We start from the raw sequence: 18,573 nt of genomic DNA, 5'->3' as shown, positions 1-18,573 counted from the left end.
CAGTGTCTGTGTCTACCCCTCCCACTCCACTCCTTCAGTGTCTCTGTCTACCCCTCCCTCTCCACTCCTTCAGTGTCTGTGTCTACCCCTCCCTCTCCACTCCTTCAGTGTCTCTGTCTACCCCTCCCTCTCCACTCCTTCAGTGTCTCTGTCTACCCCTCCCTCTCCACTCCTTCAGTGTCTGTGTCTACCACCCCTCTCCACTCCTTCAGTGTCTGTGTCTACCCCTCCCACTCCACTCCTTCACTGTTTGTGTCTAACCCCCTCTGCACTCCTTCAGTGTCTCTGTCTGTCCCTCCAACTCCAATCCTTCAGTGTCTCTGTCCCTCCATCTCCAATCCTTCAGAGTGTCCAACTCTCCCTATCCAATCCTTCAACGTATCTAAGCCTCCCCCTCCTATCCTTCAGTCTGTCCATCTCTCCCTTGCGAATCCTTCAACGAGTCTATCCCTCCATCTCCATTCCCACAGTCTATCTCTCCCTCTCAAATCCTTCAATATGCCTATCCCTCTATCTCCAATCCTTCAGTCTCTCTATCTCAAACCCTTCAGTTGTCCATCCCTACATCTCCGATTCTTCAGTGTCACTATCTCTCCCTCTCTCATCCCTCACTGTGTCTATCCCTCGCTCCCCAATCCCTCATTGTCTCTATCTATCTCTCTCTCATCCCTCACTGTGTCTATCTCTCTCTCTCCAATCCCTCATTGTCTCTATCCCTCTCTCTCCAATCCCTCACTGTCTCTATCCCTCTCTCTCCAATCCCTCATTGTCTCTATCCCTCTCTCCAATCGCTCACTATCTCTATCCCTCTCTCTCCAATCCCTCATTGTCTCTATCCCTCTCTCTCTGATACCTCACTGTCTCTATCTCTCTCTCCAATCCCTCACTGTCTCTATCTCTCTCTCTCCAATCCCTCACTGTCTCTATCTCTCTCTCTCCAATCCCTCACTGTCTCTATCTCTCTCTCCAATCCCTCACTGTCTCTATCTCTCTCTCTAACCACTCACTCTCTCTATCTCTCTCGCCAATCCCTCACTGTCTCTATCTCTCTCTCCAATCCCTCACTGTTTCTATCTCTCTCTCCAATCCCTCACTGTCTCTCTCTCTCTCTCTAACCCCTCACTCTCTCTATCTCTCTCTCCAATCCCTCACTGTCTCTATCCCTCTCTCTCCAATCCCTCACTGTCTCTATCTCTCTCTCTCCAATCCCTCACTGTCACTATCTCTCTCTCTCTAATCCCTCACTGTCTCTATCTTTCTCTCTCCAATCCCTCACTGTCTCTATCCCTCTTTCCAATCCCTCACTGTCTCTATCTCTCTCTCCAATCCCTCACTGTCTCTATCTCTCTCTCCAATCACTCACTGTCTCTATCTCTCTCTCTCTCCAATCCCTCACTGTCTCTATCCCTCTCTCTCTAATCACTCACTGTCTCTATCCCTCTCTCTCCAATCCCTCACTGTCTCTATCTCTCTCTCCAATCCCTCACTGTCCCTATCTCTCTCTCTCCAATCCCTCATTGTCTCTATCCCTCTCTCTCCAATCCCTCACTGTCTCTATCCCTCTCTCTCCAATCCCTCATTGTCTCTATCCCTCTCTCCAATCGCTCACTATCTCTATCCCTCTCTCTCCAATCCCTCACTGTCTCTATCCCTCTCTCTCTGATACCTCACTGTCTCTATCTCTCTCTCCAATCCCTCACTGTCTCTATCTCTCTCTCTCCAATCCCTCACTGTCTCTATCTCTCTCTCTCCAATCCCTCACTGTCTCTATCTCTCTCTCCAATCCCTCACTGTCTCTATCTCTCTCTCTAACCCCTCACTCTCTCTATCTCTCTCGCCAATCCCTCACTGTCTCTATCTCTCTCTCCAATCCCTCACTGTCTCTATCTCTCTCTCTAACCCCTCACTGTCTCTATCTCTCTCTCCAATCCCTCACTGTCTCTATCTCTCTCTCTAACCCCTCACTCTCTCTATCTCTCTCTCCAATCCCTCACTGTCTCTATCTCTCTCTCTCCAATCCCTCACTGTCACTATCTCTCTCTCTAATCCCTCACTGTCTCTATCTTTCTCTCTCCAATCCCTCACTGTCTCTATCCCTCTCTCTCCAATCCCTCACTGTCTCTATCTCTCTCTCCAATCACTCACTGTCTCTATCTCTCTCTCTCTCCAATCCCTCACTGTCTCTATCCCTCTCTCTCTAATCACTCACTGTCTCTATCCCTCTCTCTCCAATCCCTCACTGTCTCTATCTCTCTCTCCAATCCCTCACTGTCTCTATCTCTCTCTCTCCAATCCCTCACTGTCTCTATCTCTCTCTCCAATCCCTCACTGTCTCTATCCCTCTCTCTCTAATCCCTCACTGTCTCTATCTCTCTCTCTCCAATCCCTCACTGTCTCTATCCCTCTCTCTCCAATCCCTCACTGTCTCTATCTCTCTCTCTAATCCCTCACTGTCTCTATCTCTCTCTCCAATCACTCACTGTCTCTATCTCTCTCTCCAATCCCTCACTGTCTCTATCCCTCTCTCCAATCGCTCACTATCTCTATCACTCTCTCTCCAATCTCTCACTGTCTCTATCCCTCTCTCTCCAATCCATCACTGTCTCTATCTCTCTCTCCAATCCCCCACTGTCTCTATCTCTCTCTCTCCAATCCCTCACTGTCTCTATCTCTCTCTCCAATCCCTCACTGTCTCTGTCCCTCTCTCTCCAATCCATCACTGTCTCCATCCCTCTCTCTGATACCTCACTGTCTCTATCTCTCTCCAATTCCTCACTGTCTTTATCTCTCTCTCTCCAATCCCTCACTGTCTCTACCTCTCTCTCTCCAATCCCTCACTGTCTCTCTCTCTCTCTCCAATCCCTCACTGTCTCTATCTCTCTCTCCAATCCCTCACTGTCTCTATCTCTCTCTCCAATCCCTCACTGTCTCTATCTCTCCAATCCCTCACTGTCTCTATCTCTCTCTCTCCAATCTCTCACTGTCTCTATCTCTCTCTCCAATCCCTCACTGTCTCTATCCCTCTCTCTTCAATCCCTCACTGTCTCTATCTCTCTCTCCAATCCCTCACTGTCTCTATCTCTCTCTCTCCAATCCCTCACTGTCTCTATCTCTCTCTCCAATCCCTCACTGTCTCTATCCCTCTCTCTCTCCAATCCCTCAGTCTCTATCCCTCTCTCTCTCCAATCCCTCAGTCTCTATCTCTCTCTCTCTAATCCCTCACTGTCTCTATCACTCTCTCTCCAATCTCTCACTGTCTCTATCTCTCTCTCCAATCCCTCAGTGCCTGTACCGCTCTCTCTCCAATCCCTCAGTGCCTGTATCGCTCTCTCTCCAATCCCTCAGTGCCTGTACCGCTCTCTCTCCAATCCCTCAGTGCCTGTACCGCTCTCTCTCCAATCCCTCAGTGCCTGTACCGCTCTCTCTCCAATCCCTCAGTGTGTCTCCTCTTAGTTATTTTTACAGCTTCTCAGTACGGATTGTGATTTATTAACCTAGAAATGAAGATAATTAGATTACGTGAACATGTTTACAGCCAATGAAGTATTTTTGCAGTGCAGTCACTGTTGTAATGTGGGAAACACGGGTGCCAATTTGCGCACAGCAAGCTCCCACAAACAGCAAAGTGATAATGAGCAGATAATCTGTTTAAGTGATGTTGACTGAGGGATAAATATGGGCCCAGGACACCGGGAATAACTCCCCTGCTCTTCTTAGTGCCATGGCAGTGTTAATGTCCACCTGAGAGGGCAGACAGGGCCTTGGTTTAAAGACGGCACCTCCGACAGTGCAGCACTCCCTCAGTAATGCACTGGAGAGTCAGCCCAGATTTTTGTGCTGGTCTCTGCAGTGAGACTTGGATCCACAACATTCTGACTCAGAGGTGAGGGTGCTGCCCACTGAGCCACAGCTGACAAGTAGACAAGCAGATTTTTTAATGCTAAGTACCAGACTCCACAATGCATGGCCAATAACTCAATGTTCTTTCCTCTCCAGAACTGTAAGCCAGACAAACAGTGCAAAGGTAAGCCATCTCATGTGGTGTGTCTCTCCATGCTGACTCTTGCCTCATTGACCATGGATGGGGTGTTACCCAGAGTCGAGATTGAAGAAAAGAAGACCTTTAGGTCAGAGTGTCCTTTCCCCCTCTGGGACTGGGTGGTGCAGTGGGTCAGACACTGTCCTTTCTCCCTCTGGAACTGGGTGGTGCAGTGGGTCAGACACTGTCCTTTCCCCCTCTGGGACTGGGTGGTGCAGTGGGCCAGACTCTGACGTTTCACCCTCTGGGACTGGGTGGTGCAGTGGGTCAGACACTGCCCTTTCCCCTCTGGAACTGGGTGGTGCAGTGTGTCAGACACTGTCCTTTCCCCCTCTGGGACTGGATTGTGCAGTGGGTCAGACACTGTCCTTTCCCCCTCTGGGCCTGGATGGTGCAGTGGGTCAGACACTGTCCTTTCACCCTCTGGGACTGGGTGGTGCAGTGGGTCAGACACTGTCCTTTCCCCCTCTGGGACTGGGCGGTGCAGTGGGTCAGACACTGTCCGTTCACCCTCTGGGACTGGGTGGTGCAGTGGGTCAGACACTGTCCTTTCCCCCTCTGGGACTGGATTGTGCAGTGGGTCAGACACTGTCCTTTCCCCCTCTGGAACTGGGTGGTGCAGTGGGTCAGACACTGTCCTTTCCCCCTCTGGAACTGGGTGGTGCAGTGTGTCAGACACTGTCCTTTCCCCCTCTGGGACTGGATTGTGCAGTGGGTCAGACACTGTCCTTTCCCCCTCTGGGACTGGGCGGTGCAGTGGGTCAGACACTGTCCTTTCACCCTCTGGAACTGGGTGGTGCAGTGGGCCAGACTCTGTCCTTTCACCCTCTGGGACTGGGTGGTGCAGTGGGTCAGACACTGTCCTTTCCTACTCTGGGACTGGGTGGTGCAGTGGGTCAGACACTGTCCTTTCACCGTCTGGGACTGGGCAGTGCAGTGGGTCAGACACTGTCCTTTCACCCTCTGGGACTGGGTGGTGCAGTGGGTCAGACACTGTCCTTTCCCCCTCTGGGACTGGGTGGTGCAGTGTGTCAGACACTGTCCTTTCACCCTCTGGGACTGGGTGGTGCAGTGGGTCAGACACCCTCCTTTCCCCCTCTGGGACTGGGTGGTGCAGTGGGTCAGACACTGTCCTTTCACCCTCTGGGACTGGGTGGTGCAGTGGGTCAGACACTGTCCTTTCCCCCTCTGGAACTGGGCGGTGCAATGGGTCAGACATTGTCCTTTCCCCCTCTGGAACTGGGTGGTGCAGTGTGTCAGACACTGTCCTTTCCCCCTCTGGGACTGGGTGGTGCAGTGTGTCAGACACTGTCCTTTCCCCCTCTGGGACTGGGCGGTGCAGTGGGTCAGACACTGTCCTTTTCCCCTCTGGGACTGGGTGGTGCAGTGGGTCAGACACTGTACTTTCACCCTCTGGGACTGGGCGGTGCAGTGTGTCAGACACTGTCCTTTCACCCTCTGGGACTGGGCAGTGCAGTGGGTCAGACACTGTCCTTTCCCCCTCTGGGACTGGGCGGTGCAGTGGGTCAGACACTGTCCTTTCACCCTCTGGGACTGGGTGGTGCAGTGGGTCAGACACTGTCCTTTCACCCTCTGGGACTGGGCGGTGCAGTGTGTCAGACACTGTCCTTTCACCCTCTGGGACTGGGCGGTGCAGTGTGTCAGACACTGTCCTTTCCCCCTCTGGGACTGAGCGGTGCAGTGGGTCAGACACTGTCCTTTCCCCCTCTGGGACTGGGTGGTGCAGTGGGTCAGACACTGTCCTTTCACCCTCTGGGACTGGGCGGTGCAGTGGGTCAGACACTGTTCTTTCCCCCTCTGGGACTGGGCGGTGCAGTGGGTCAGACACTGTCCTTTCCCCCTCTGGGACTGAGTGGTGCAGTGGGTCAGACACTGTCCTTTCCCCCTCTGGGACTGGACGGTGAAGTGGGTCAGACACTGTCCTTTCCCCCTCTGGGACTGGGTGTTGCAGTGGGTCAGACACTGTCCTTTCACCCTCTGGGACTGAGTGGTGCAGTGGGTCAGACACTGTCCTTTCCCCCTCTGGGACTGGGTGGTGCAGTGGGTCAGACACTGTCCTTTCCCCCTCTGGGACTGGGTGGTGCAGTGGGTCAGACACTGTCCTTTCCCACTCTGGAACTGGGTGGTGCAGTGGGTCAGACACTGTCCTTTCCCCTTCTGGAACTGGGTGGTGCAGTGGGTCAGACACTGTCCTTTCCCCCTCTGGGACTGGGTGGTGCAGTGGGTCAGACACTGTCCTTTCACCCTCTGGGACTGAGTGGTGCAGTGGGTCAGACACTGTCCTTTCCCCCTCTGGGACTGGGTGGTGCAGTGGGTCAGACACTGTCCTTTCCCCCTCTGGGACTGGGTGGTGCAGTGGGTCAGACACTGTTCTTTCCCCCTCTGGGACTGGGTGGTGCAGTGGGTCAGACACTGTCCTTTCCTCCTCTGGGACTGGGTGGTGCAGTGGGTCAGACACTGTCCTTTCCTCCTCTGGGACTGAGTGGTGCAGTGATTCAGACACTGGCCTTTCCCCCTTGGGACTGAGTGGTGCAGTGGGTCAGACACTGGCCTTTCCCCCTCTGAGACTGATTGGTGCTGTGGGTCAGACTCTGTCCTTTCCCCCTCTGGGACTGGGTGGTGCAGTGGGTCAGACACTGGCCTTTCCCTCTCTGGGACTGGGCGGTGCAGTGGGTCAGACACTGTCCTTTCCCCCTCTGGGACTGGGTGGTGCGGTGGGTCAGACTCTGTCCTTTCCCCCTCTGGGACTGGGTGGTGCAGTGGGTCAGACACTGTCCTTTCACCCTCTGGGACTGGGTGGTGCGGTGGGTCAGACACTGTCCTTTCCCCTCTGGGACTGGGTGGTGCAGTGGTTCAGACACTGTCCTTTGACCCTCTGGGACTGGGTGGTGCAGTGGGTCAGACACTGTCCTTTCACCCTCTGGGACTGAGTGGTGCAGTGGGTCAGACACTGTCCTTTCCCCCTCTGGGACCGGGTGGTGCAGTGGGTCAGACACTGTCCTTTCCCCCTCTGGGACTGGGTGGTGCAGTGGGTCAGACACTGTCCTTTCCCACTCTGGGACTTGGTGGTGCAGTGGGTCAGACACTGTCCTTTCCCCCTCTGGGACTGGGTGGTGCAGTGGGTCAGACACTGACCTTTCACCCTCTGAGACTGGGTGGTGCAGTGGGTCAGACACTGTCCTTTCCCCCTCTGGGACTGGGTGGTGCAGTGGGTCAGACACTGTCCTTTCCCCTTCTGGAACTGGGTGGTGCGGTGGGTCAAACAATGTCCTTTCCCCCTCTGGGACTGGGTGGTGCAGTAGCTCAGACACTGTCCTTTCCTCCTCTGGGACTGGGTGGTGCAGTGGGTCAGACACTGTCCTTTCCCACTCTGGGACTGGGTGGTGCAGTGGGTCAGACACTGTCCTTTCCCCCTCTGGGACTGGGTGGTGCAGTGGGTCAGACACTGACCTTTCACCCTCTGAGACTGGGCGGTGCAGTGGGTCAAACACTGTCCCTTCCCTCTCTGGGACTGGGTGGTGCAATGGGTCAGACACTGTCCTTTCCCCCTCTGGGACTGGGTGGTGCAGTGGGTCAGACACTGTTCTTTCACCTTCTGGGACTGGGTGGTGCAATGGGTCAGACACTGTCCTTTCCCCCTCTGGGACTGGGTGGTGCAGTTGGTCAGACACTGTCCTTTCCCCCTCTGGGACTGGGTAGTGCAGTGGGTCAGACACTGGCCTTTCCCCCTCTGGGACTGGGTGGTGCAATGGGTCAGACACTGTCCTTTCCCCCTCTGGGACTGGGTGGTGCAGTTGGTCAGACACTGTCCTTTCCCCCTCTGGGACTGGGTGGTGCAGTTGGTCAGACACTGTCCTTTCCCCCTCTGGGACTGGGTGGTGCAATGGGTCAGACACTGTCCTTTCCCCCTCTGGGACTGGGTGGTGCAGTTGGTCAGACACTGTCCTTTCCCCCTCTGGGACTGGGTGGTGCAATGGGTCAGACACTGTCCTTTCTCCCTCTGGGACTGGGTGGTGCAGTGGGTCAGACACTGTCCTTTCCTCCTCTGGGACTGAGTGCTGCAGTGAGTCAGACACTGGCCTTTCCCCCTTGGGACTGAGTGGTGCAGTGGGTCAGACACTGGCCTTTCCCCCTCTGAGACTGATTGGTGCTGTGGGTCAGACTCTGTCCTTTCCACCTCTGGGACAGGGAGGTACGGTGGGTCAGACATTGTCCTTTCCCCTCTGGGACTGGACGGTGCAGTGGGCCAGACACTGTCCTTTGACCCTCTGGGACTGGGTGGTGCAGTGGGTCAGACACTGTCCTTTCCCCCTCTGGGACTGAGTGGTGCAGTGGGTCAGACACTGTCCTTTCCCCCTCTGGGACTGGGTGGTGCAGTGGGTCAGACACTGTCCTTTACCCCTCTGGGACTGGGTGGTGCAGTGGGTCAGACACTGTCCTTTCCCCCTCTGGGACTAGACGTTGCAGTGGGTCAGACACTGTCCTTTCCCCCTCTGGGACTGGGCGGTGCAGTGGGCCAGACATTGTCCTTTCACCCTCTGGGACTGAGTGGTGCTGTGGGTCAGACACTGTCCTTTCACCCTCTGGGACTAGACGGTGCGGTGGGCCAGACATTGTCCTTTCACCCTCTGGGACTGGGTGGTGCAGTGGGTCAGACACTGTCCTTTCCCCTCTGGGACTGGGTGGTGCAGTGGTTCAGACACTGTCCTTTCCCCGCTGGGACCGGACGGTGCAGTGGGCCAGACACTGTCCTTTGACCCTCTGGGACTGGGTGGTGCAGTGGGTCAGACACTGTCCTTTCCCCCTCTGGGACTGAGTGGTGCAGTGGGTCAGACACTGTCCTTTCCCCCTCTGGGACTGGATGGTGCAGTGGGTCAGACACTGTCCTTTCCCCCTCTGGGACTGGGTGGTGCAGTGGGTCAGACACTGTCCTTTCCCCCTCTGGGACTAGACGGTGCAGTGGGTCAGACACTGTCCTTTCACCCTCTGGGACTAGACGGTGCAGTGGGTCAGACACTGTCCTTTCCCCTCTGGGACTGGGTTCTACCAAGGAACTACAGTGCTGGTACAGTGCTTCACCTATCATTGTTCAGGATCATAAGGCGTTGCTCGGATTTCCATGATGCTGATTGTCTTACACTTCTGCAGTGGAACCAAGGAAGACAACATCGGAGTCAACTCACATCCCCCCCTTCAGCAGTCAGGAGCCCACCAACTATGTGTCACCTGATGAAGGTAAGCCTATCGCCAATTCTTCAGCTTCATTAGCTCAGAGCTCTGAGGGAGTTTTCTTTGGTCAAGAGACCCTTGTCGAAGGGCTAAGGCCCACTTGCAGGACATGGCCAAATAATAGGACACTCAGTCATATATTTTGTCAGACACTGTCCCTTCCTCCTCTGTGACTGGGTGGTGCAGTGGGTCAGACACTGTCCTTTCCCCCTCTGGGACTGTGTGGTGCGGTGGGTCACACACTGTCCTTTCACCCTCTGGGACTGGATGGTGCGGTGGGTCAGACACTGTCCTTTCACCCTCTGGGACTGAGCGGTGCAGTGGGTCAGACACTGTCCTTTCACCCCTCTGGGACTGGGTGGTGCAGAGGATCAGACACTGTCCTTTCCCCCTCTGGGACTGGGTGGTGCAGTGGGTCAGACACTGTCCTTTCATACTCTGGGACTGGGTGGTGCAGTGGGTCAGACACTGTCCTTTCCCTCTCTGGGACAGGGTGGTGCAGTGGATCAGACACTGTCCTTTCCCCCTCTGGCACTGGGTGGTGCAGTGGGTCAGACACTGTCCTTTCCCCCTCTGGGACTGTGTGGTGCAGTGGGTCAGACACTGTCCTTTCCCCCTCTGGGACTGTGTGGTGCAGTGGGTCAGACACTGTCCTTTCCCCCTCTGGCACTGGGTGGTGCAGTGGGTCAGACACTGTCCTTTCCCTCTCTGGGACTGGGCGGTGCAGTGGGTCAGACACTGTCCTTTCCCTCTCTGGGACTGGGTGCTGCAGTGGGTCAGACACTGTCCTTTCACACTCTGGGACTGGGTGGTACAGTGGGTCAGACACTGTCCTTTCCCTCTCTGGGTCTGGGTGATGCAGTGGGTCAGACTCTGTCCTTTCCCCCTCTGGGACTGGGTGTTGAGACCCTTTCCTCTAATACGATAGCAAAATACTGCAGATGTTGGAAATCCGAAATAACAACAGAAAATGCTGGAAAAACTCAGCAGGTCAGGCAACATCCGTGGAGAGAAATTTGAGTTGACCTTTCGGGTTGGACCCTTGTCCAACCCGAAACGTCAACTCAAATTTCTCTCCACGGATGTTGCCTGACCTGCTGAGTTTTTCCAGCATTTTCTGTTGTTATTTCCCTTTCCTCTAATGTCTGGCACTGGGTTGGAATGGAGCTCAGATTGCTGCGATGAAGTTGCTCCAGTAGACAAGTGATGACACATTTTGCAACAGTCAATCTCAGTTGGGTCACAGCCAACTGTGTGAGCGATGGTGCCATTTGGTGGCAGCCATTGGTACTACTCCAATAATGCCTCCAATAGTGTGATAGCACATAGTACTTACATATTATTTACAACACAGAAACAGGCCATTCAGACAAATGCGTCCATGCCTGTGTTTATTCTCCCCACGAGCCTCCTCCCACCCGTCTTCATCTCACCTTATCAGCATACCCTTCTATTCCTTTCTCCCTCACGTGTTTATCCAGCTTCCTCCTTGTGGTAGCGAGTTCCACATTCTCACCACTCCCTGGGTAAAGACGTTTCTCCTCAATTCAATTCAATTCAATTTCATTTGTCATATATGCAGCAAACGTGTGTACTGCACAATGAAATGTAGATTTTTACGAGTCCTCCCAACATTGGAATAAATATGGCATAGCAATGATAAAAATACTAATAGAAATACAGTAATAATAAATAAAACAACAGTAATAAATAATAATAAATTATTCATTCATGAGTCTTATGGCCTGGGGGTAGAAGCTGTTTCGAAACCTGCTGGTACGAGACCGTATGCTTCGGTATCTCTTATCGGACGGGAGCAGGGCGAAGAGGTTGTGGCTGGGGTGGCTCGCATCTTTGATGATTCTCAGGGCCTTCCCCTGGCACCTCTCGGGGTAGATATCCTGCACAGCACGTAGTTTAATTCCTATAGTATGTTGTGCAGCTTTCACCACCATCTGTAGAGCCTTGCGGTCTATGGCGGAACTCCCTGTTGGATCTATCAGTGATTATCTTATATTTATGGCCTCTAGTTCTGGTCTTGCCTGCAAGTGGAATCATCTTCTCTACGTCTATCCCATCAAACCCTTTCATAATCTTAAAGACCTCTATCAGGTCTTCTCTTTTCTAGATAAAAGAGCCCCAGCCTGTTCACTCTTTCCAGATCGGTACAGCCTCTCAGTTCTGGTATCATTTTGATATGGATGGTGTACATGTGAGACTGGCATCAATTTAAGTAGCGCTGCTCAGACAGCTATTCCACTTAACACCCATATATACCCACCTCAGTTCATAATTTAAATATCAGTCCATCTAAATATATTGGCTGGTTACCCAGTATGCAATGTACTTTTGCCTACATAACGACAGTAACAGCACTTCCAAAGTAATACATTGGACTCATTGGGGGAGAAATTTGGTATCGCCCCATTTGGGGCGCAATTATCGGCCGGGCACAAAGTTTAGCGCCTGGCGTTAATTATCGCCTCTGACTGCAAACTTGGCTTTTATCGCCCCTGGAGGTGATTGGAGCGCTAAATCAGGCGCTTCATACCTGTCTTAAGGCGCTAACGCTGAGGAGCGAGGCGCTACCTCAGAGCGCGGGTGAAGCTCAGGCGATGTCAGTCAGCAATGGAACACAGACACACTGGCGCCAGCCAGTTCTTAAAGGGAGGGTCGATCTTGCTCTCCATCCACACCCTGCTCATTGTAGCCTTGAATCGCAGCCTGGAGAGACCTGCACATCAAATCTGCTGGAAAGAACAATGGAGAGGCCCAGGGAAAGAGCTCAGAGTGCAGCCCCCGAGTCTCTTCTAAATCGATGCAAGGAAGGGCAAATCAAAGTGAACCTGCAAAGTGCTGCTCAGTACCCAAAACTGCTCAACACAGCGTTGAATATCTCCAGAAGTCTCTCTCTCACTCAGAATGCGTGGTGCAAAAATGTCGCCGACAACAAAAGGCAGGAAGCGGTCGCCTTTTTAAAGTCCCTTCCCGACTGCAAAACGTTCCCCTCAACCTGTCGTTGCTAGCGGCAGGCGGTAAGGCAGGGGGCACCACTCAATATCCAGTCTGGGGCGCTACCGGGGCATTGCACGCTTGACTGACATCACGATCTGCGGGTGCAGGAGATCGTGGCGGTAGTGTTCAGCACCGCTGCAAGATGTCTGGTTAATTTAGCGAGCGGCGCAAACATCGCCGCACACGGGCGCTAGTTGCTTTGCGCCTCATTAGCGCCCTCTTAAGGCGCTAACGGGAGGCGCAAACCAACTGAATTTTTCCCCCATTGGTTTTGGGATGTCGCGAGGAGGTGATGCCAACTCTGTGTTTCATTCTTCCCATTTCCGCCCTACTTTCTGTTTTCTCCTTCTCTCACTCTCTCTTTCTTCCTTCTCTTCTTTGCCTGACTGACGACGTTTTCGCCTGCACCAGAAAGCAGGAGATGGCGATGAAGACAGGAGACATCCCGAAATATCGTAGCGACACTGAAGATGTTCCTATTGAACCTTCTCGGCTCTCCAGTTCGGACAAAGGGACTTAATAATTAGAAAGTAGCCAAAATTATTGGGAATGTCGACACATACTGTATGAGACAATGAAATCCTCAATCAGGAAGACAGGAAATCCCAGTGTTCCATGTCACATTCCTTCCCAATACAGAAAGGTTCACAGTCGGAATTACGGCCGAATGTAAAACTCAAATTAAATCTGACATGCTCCTTTATGTTTATCATTTTTATTTTAAAGCAGTTGTATTGATTTCTTTGTGAGTTCAATGACGAGACATTTATGAAAGAGAATGTCTTTTAATCTAAAGTCTGTTCAACTCTTTATACAGCATTTCAGGAGACATCAAGTTAGTGATGCATCTAGAACGAAACTGAAACTAAACTCCTCTGCCTTGCTTGTCTCGGTCACATGCCCTCTGCTGGTCAGGCACAAGCAATCAATACATGCAAACATGCTCTTAAGGCATCATAATCAAACAGGCAAATACCATCTCTATTTGCTGATATCATTACAGCAGTTGGCCTGGGTGATGTGATAAAATGTATCAATTTCTCTAAATTAATTGATTGTCTGTTTCTCTACAGATAAACGTGGACACGCTGGTCACAATTGCAACATTTCGCTGCCAATAGCTCATCTCGTAGGTAAATATCTCGCTCTCTGATACCAGCTCCTCCATCACTAACACACAGCCTGTCCCACTCTCCAATACCAGCTCCTCTATCACTAACACACAGCCTGTCCCACTCTCTGATACCAGCTCCTCCATCACTAACACACAGCCTGTCCCACTCTCAGATACCAGCTCCTCCATCACTAACACACAGCCTGTCCCACTCTCAGATACCAGCTCCTCCATCACCCACACAGCCTGTCCCACTCTCTGATACCAGCTCCTCCATCACCAACACACAGGCTGTCCCACTCTCAGATACCAGCTCCTCCATCACTAACACACAGCCTGTCCCACTCTCAGATACCAGCTCCTCCATCACTAACACACAGCCTGTCCCACTCTCAGATACCAGCTCCTCCATCACTAACACACAGCCTGTCCCACTCTCAGATACCAGCTCCTCCATCACTAACACACAGCCTGTCCCACTCTCAGATACCAGCTCCTCCATCACCCACACACAGCCTGTCCCACTCTCAGATACCAGCTCCTCCATCACTAACACACAGCCTGTCCCACTCTCAGATACCAGCTCCTCCATCACCCACACACAGCCTGTCCCACTCTCAGATAACAGCTCCTCCATCACTAACACACACCCTGCCCCACTCTCTGATACCAGCTCCTCCATCACTAACACACCGCCTGTCCCACTCTCCGATACCAGCTCCTCCATCACTAACACACAACCTGTCCCACTCTCAAATACCAGCTCCTCCATCACTAACACACAGCCTGTCCCACTCTCCGATACCAGCTCCTCCATCACTAACACACAGCCTGTCCCACTCTCAGATACCAGCTCCTCCATCACTAACACACAGCCTGTCCCACTCTCTGATACCAGCTCCTCCATCACTAACACACAGCCTGTCCAACTCTCAGATACCAGCTCCTCCATCACTAACACACAGCCTGTCCCACTCTCAGATACCAGCTCCTCCATCACTAACACACAGCCTGTCCCACTCTCAAATACCAGCTCCTCCATCACTAACACACAGCCTGTCCCACTCTCCGATACCAGCTCCTCCATCACTAACACACAGCCTGTCCCACTCTCAGATACCAGCTCCTCCATCACTAACACACAGCCTGTCCCACTCTCCGATACCAGCTCCTCCATCACTAACACACAGCCTGTCCCACTCTCCGATACCAGCTCCTCCATCACTAACACACAGCCTGTCCCACTCTCCGATACCAGCTCCTCCATCACTAACACACAGACTGTCCCACTCTCCGATACCAGCTCCTCCATCACTAACACACAGCCTGTCCAACTCTCAGATACCAGCTCCTCCATCACTAACACACAGCCTGTCCCACTCTCCGATACCAGCTCCTCCATCACTAACACACAGCCTGTCCCACTCTCAGATACCAGCTCCTCCATCACTAACACACAGCCTGTCCCACTCTCCGATACCAGCTCCTCCATCACTAACACACAGCCTGTCCCACTCTCAGATACCAGCTCCTCCATCACTAACACACAGCCTGTCCCACTCTCAGATACCAGCTCCTCCATCACTAACACACAGCCTGTCCCACACTCAGATACCAGCTCTTCCATCACTAACACACAGCCTGTCCCACTCTCCGATACCAGCTCCTCCATCACTAACACACAGCCTGTCCCACTCTCCGATACCAGCTGCTCCATCACTAACACACACAGCCTGTCCCACTCTCCAATACCAGCTCCTCCATCACTAACACACAGACTGTCCCACTCTCAGATACCAGCTCTTCCATCACTAACACACAGCCTGTCCCACTCTTCGATACCAGCTCCTCCATCACTAACACACAGCCTGTCTCACTCTCAGATACCAGCTCCTCCATCACTAACACACAGCCTGTCCCACTCTTCGATACCAGCTCCTCCATCATTAACACACAGCCTGTCCCACTCTCTGATACCAGCTCCTCCATCACTAACACACAGCCTGTCCCACTCTCAGATACCAGCTCCTCCATCACCAACACACAGCCTGTCCCACTCTCAGATACCAGCTCCTCCATCACTAACACACAGCCTGTCGCACTCTCAGATACCAGCTCCTCCATCACTAACACACAGCCTGTCCCACTCTCCGATACCAGCTCCTCCATCACGAACACAGAGCCTGTCCCACTCTCCGATACCAGCTCCTCCATCACTAACACACAGACTGTCCCACTCTCTGATGCCAGCTCCTCCATCACTAACACGCAGCCTGTTCCACTCTCAGATACCAGCTCCTCCCTCTATATTGTGTAGCTGCTGTGACGCTCTCTCCCTGTTTTGATGCAGTCGAGCATGTGAGCAGTGAGTTGCCAACTTGAATGGAATTTTGACATTTGTGACATCATAGGAACATACTAACAGGAGGAGGCCATTCAGCCCCTCTAGCCTGTTCCGCCATTCAATGACATCATGGCTGATCTGTGACTTAATTCCATCTACCTGCCTTTGCCCCATATCCTTAATCGCTATGGTGAACAGAAGTCTATCAATCTATCTATCTCAGTGATTTCCACCCTTTGCTTGAAGTGTTTCCTAACTTTGCTCCTGAAAGGTCTGGCTCTAATTTTTAGATTATGCCCCCTAGTCCTAGACTCCCCAACCAGCGAGAATAATTTCTCTATATCTACTCTTTCAGTTCCCCTTAATATCTTGAAATCACCCCTTAACCTTCTAAATTCCAGGGAATACAACCCTAGTTTGTGTAATCTCTCCTCATCATTTAACCCTTGGAGTTCAGGCATCATTCTGATGAACCTGCGATGCGTTCCCTTCAAGGCCAATATATTCTTCATAAGGTGTGGTGCCCAGAACTGAACACAGTGCTCCAGGGGTGGTCAACAAGGCTTTTCACAAGTAATATGTTCCGATATCATATTTCTTTGGTTTGGTACCTTCTCCCATTCTCTCCTCTGAAGGTGCTGACTCCCCGCTGGGGTTCACTGAGACAGCTGGTAGCTCTCCTCCCAGGCCAGGCCCCTAAGCACTGTTCTTGGTCTGACTGATATCGTGAGACCGCCCCTCCCCAATTAGAATATGCGCATGATTGAGCAGGATCGGGCAGGTCTGTCCCTCGCGGTGTTGCGCTCAGGCCGTGATTGGACACTTTGGCTCTCGGTGCATGCTGGGAGGGATATTTGGAAATTCAGACCCCCCTCCCACCCCTCCCCCCACCTTTTGTACCCCTCCTCCCTCTGACCCTAGCCACGAAATCACAAGTGTGGGAGTGTGGAATCTCCTGGTGCAAGGAGGGGGGAATTCCCAGCCCTCGTCCTCTAGACATCGCACATGCATCATAGAATCACACAGCACAGAAGGAGGCCATTCAGCCCATCATGCCTGTGCCGGCTCTTTGAAGGAGTGATTCAATTAGTCCCACTCCCCCCTGCTCTCTCCCCGTAGCCCTGCAAATTTCTCCTCTTCTGATATACATCCAATTCCCTTTTGAAAGTTATTATTGAATCAGCTTCCACCGCCCTTCCAGGTAGTGCATTCCAGATCGCAACAACTCGCCGCATAAAAAACATCCTCCTCATCGCTCCCATGTTTCTTTAGCCAATTATCTTAAATCTGTGACCTCTGGTTTCCGACCCCCCCCCCACCAGTGGAAAGAGTTTCTCCTTATTTACTCGATCGATTTTGAACGCCTCTAGTAAATCTCCCCTTACCCGTCTTTGCTCCAAGGAGAACAACCCCAGCTCCTCCAGTCTCTCCACACAAATGAAGTCTTTCATCCCCGGTACCATTCTAGTAAATCTCTTCTGCACCCTCTCATAGAAACATAGAAGATAGGAGCAGGAGTAGGCCATTCGGCCCCTCGAGCCTGCTCCATTTAATGAGGTCATGGCTAATCATCCAAATTCAGTACCCTGTCCCTGCTTTCTCCCCATACCCCTTGATCCCTTTAGCCTCAAGAAATATATCTAACTCCTTCTTGAATATATTTAATGAATTGGCCTCTACTGCCTTCTGTGGAAGAGAATTCCACAGGTTCACCACTCTCTGGGTGAAGAAATTCCTCATCTCTGTCCTAAATGGCTTACCCCTTATACTTAGACTGTGACCCGTGGTTCTGGACTCCCTGACCATCAGGAACATCCTTCCTGCATCTAGTCTGTCCAGTCCTGTCAGAATTTTATAAATTTCAATGAGATCCCCTCTCATTCATCTAAACTCCAGCGAGTATAAGCCCAATCGACCCAATCTCTCCTCATACATCATTCCTGCCATCCCAGGTATCAGCCTGGTGAATCTTTGCTGCACTTCTTCCATGGCAAGAACATCCTTCCTCAGATAAGGCGACCAAAACTGCACACAATACTCTCCAAGCCTTTGACATCCTTCCGATAGTGAAGGGTGGGCTTTTAGGAGCAAGGTCCAGGAGCGACCATTGGCGCGGTTGAATTATGTCCATCGTACATATCAACTAAAAGAAAGGTCCAGTTTGAAGCCTGTCTCTCTTGTCCTTGTTCCAGCCAACAACGACGGTTCGGATGAGTTTTGGAAACACTCCAGTCGGGAGTCCATTCTCAGGCACATGGCGTACAGGAACGGGACCATCGTCATTCCCGAGCGAGGTTATTACTACGTCTACTCCCAGGTGGCATTCGTAGGGACCAACTGCAGCGCCGATTCGCTGGTGCTGGAGAGCCTAGTCCTCTACCAGTCGCCTTCCTACAACATGGACCGCATCATGGAACTCATGGTGACCACCGAGTCCGTCTGCGAGAGCGCCAAAGCCAAGCTGAAGTGGCAGCGCTCGTTGCGCCAGGGGGGGGTGTTCCGCCTCGAGGAGAACACCCGCCTCTCCGTGAAGACCAGGCCTCGGCATAAGGTTGAGTCGGAACACCACAAGACCTACTTCGGAGCTTTCAAACTCCAGTGATGGGCCCTCCACACGATGGTGGCGGGGTGGGGGGGGGGGGGGGGAGGGCGGGTCGAGGATGGCTGCTTTAAGGGGCACGTCTGCTCGCACGCCCCAACGTGACCGAAAAGACACTGGCCAAAGGGGAACCGGCGCTGGTCCTGACTGTTCGACGTGCAGTGACTGCCAGCGAGGCTCCTTTAACTGACAGAAGGTGGCTAATTAGCCTA

At 52.6% G+C, this 18,573-nt stretch overlaps 1 protein-coding gene across 1 annotated transcript in view; it reads left to right on the top strand.

Annotated features, from left to right (window-relative positions):
• LOC147096223 (lymphotoxin-alpha-like) overlaps nt 1-18,364 on the top strand; it is a 50,096-nt gene extending 31,732 nt beyond the window's left edge. The window contains exons 3-5 of the mRNA XM_085973797.1: nt 9,209-9,295; nt 13,378-13,437; nt 17,955-18,364. Of these exons, the coding sequence (XP_085829923.1) occupies nt 9,209-9,295; nt 13,378-13,437; nt 17,955-18,364 (557 nt within the window). The remainder of the gene's footprint in view (nt 1-9,208; nt 9,296-13,377; nt 13,438-17,954) is intronic.
• Nucleotides 18,365-18,573: the final 209 nt, after the last annotated feature.

The sequence above is a fragment of the Somniosus microcephalus genome, unplaced genomic scaffold (assembly GCF_052327205.1).
Source record: "Somniosus microcephalus isolate GS21.2 unplaced genomic scaffold, FLI_Smic_1.0 unresolved_chr1, whole genome shotgun sequence".
NCBI lineage: Eukaryota > Metazoa > Chordata > Chondrichthyes > Squaliformes > Somniosidae > Somniosus > Somniosus microcephalus.
Note: the sequence above shows the minus strand (reverse complement) of the source record. Positions and strands in the feature narration are given on the sequence as shown.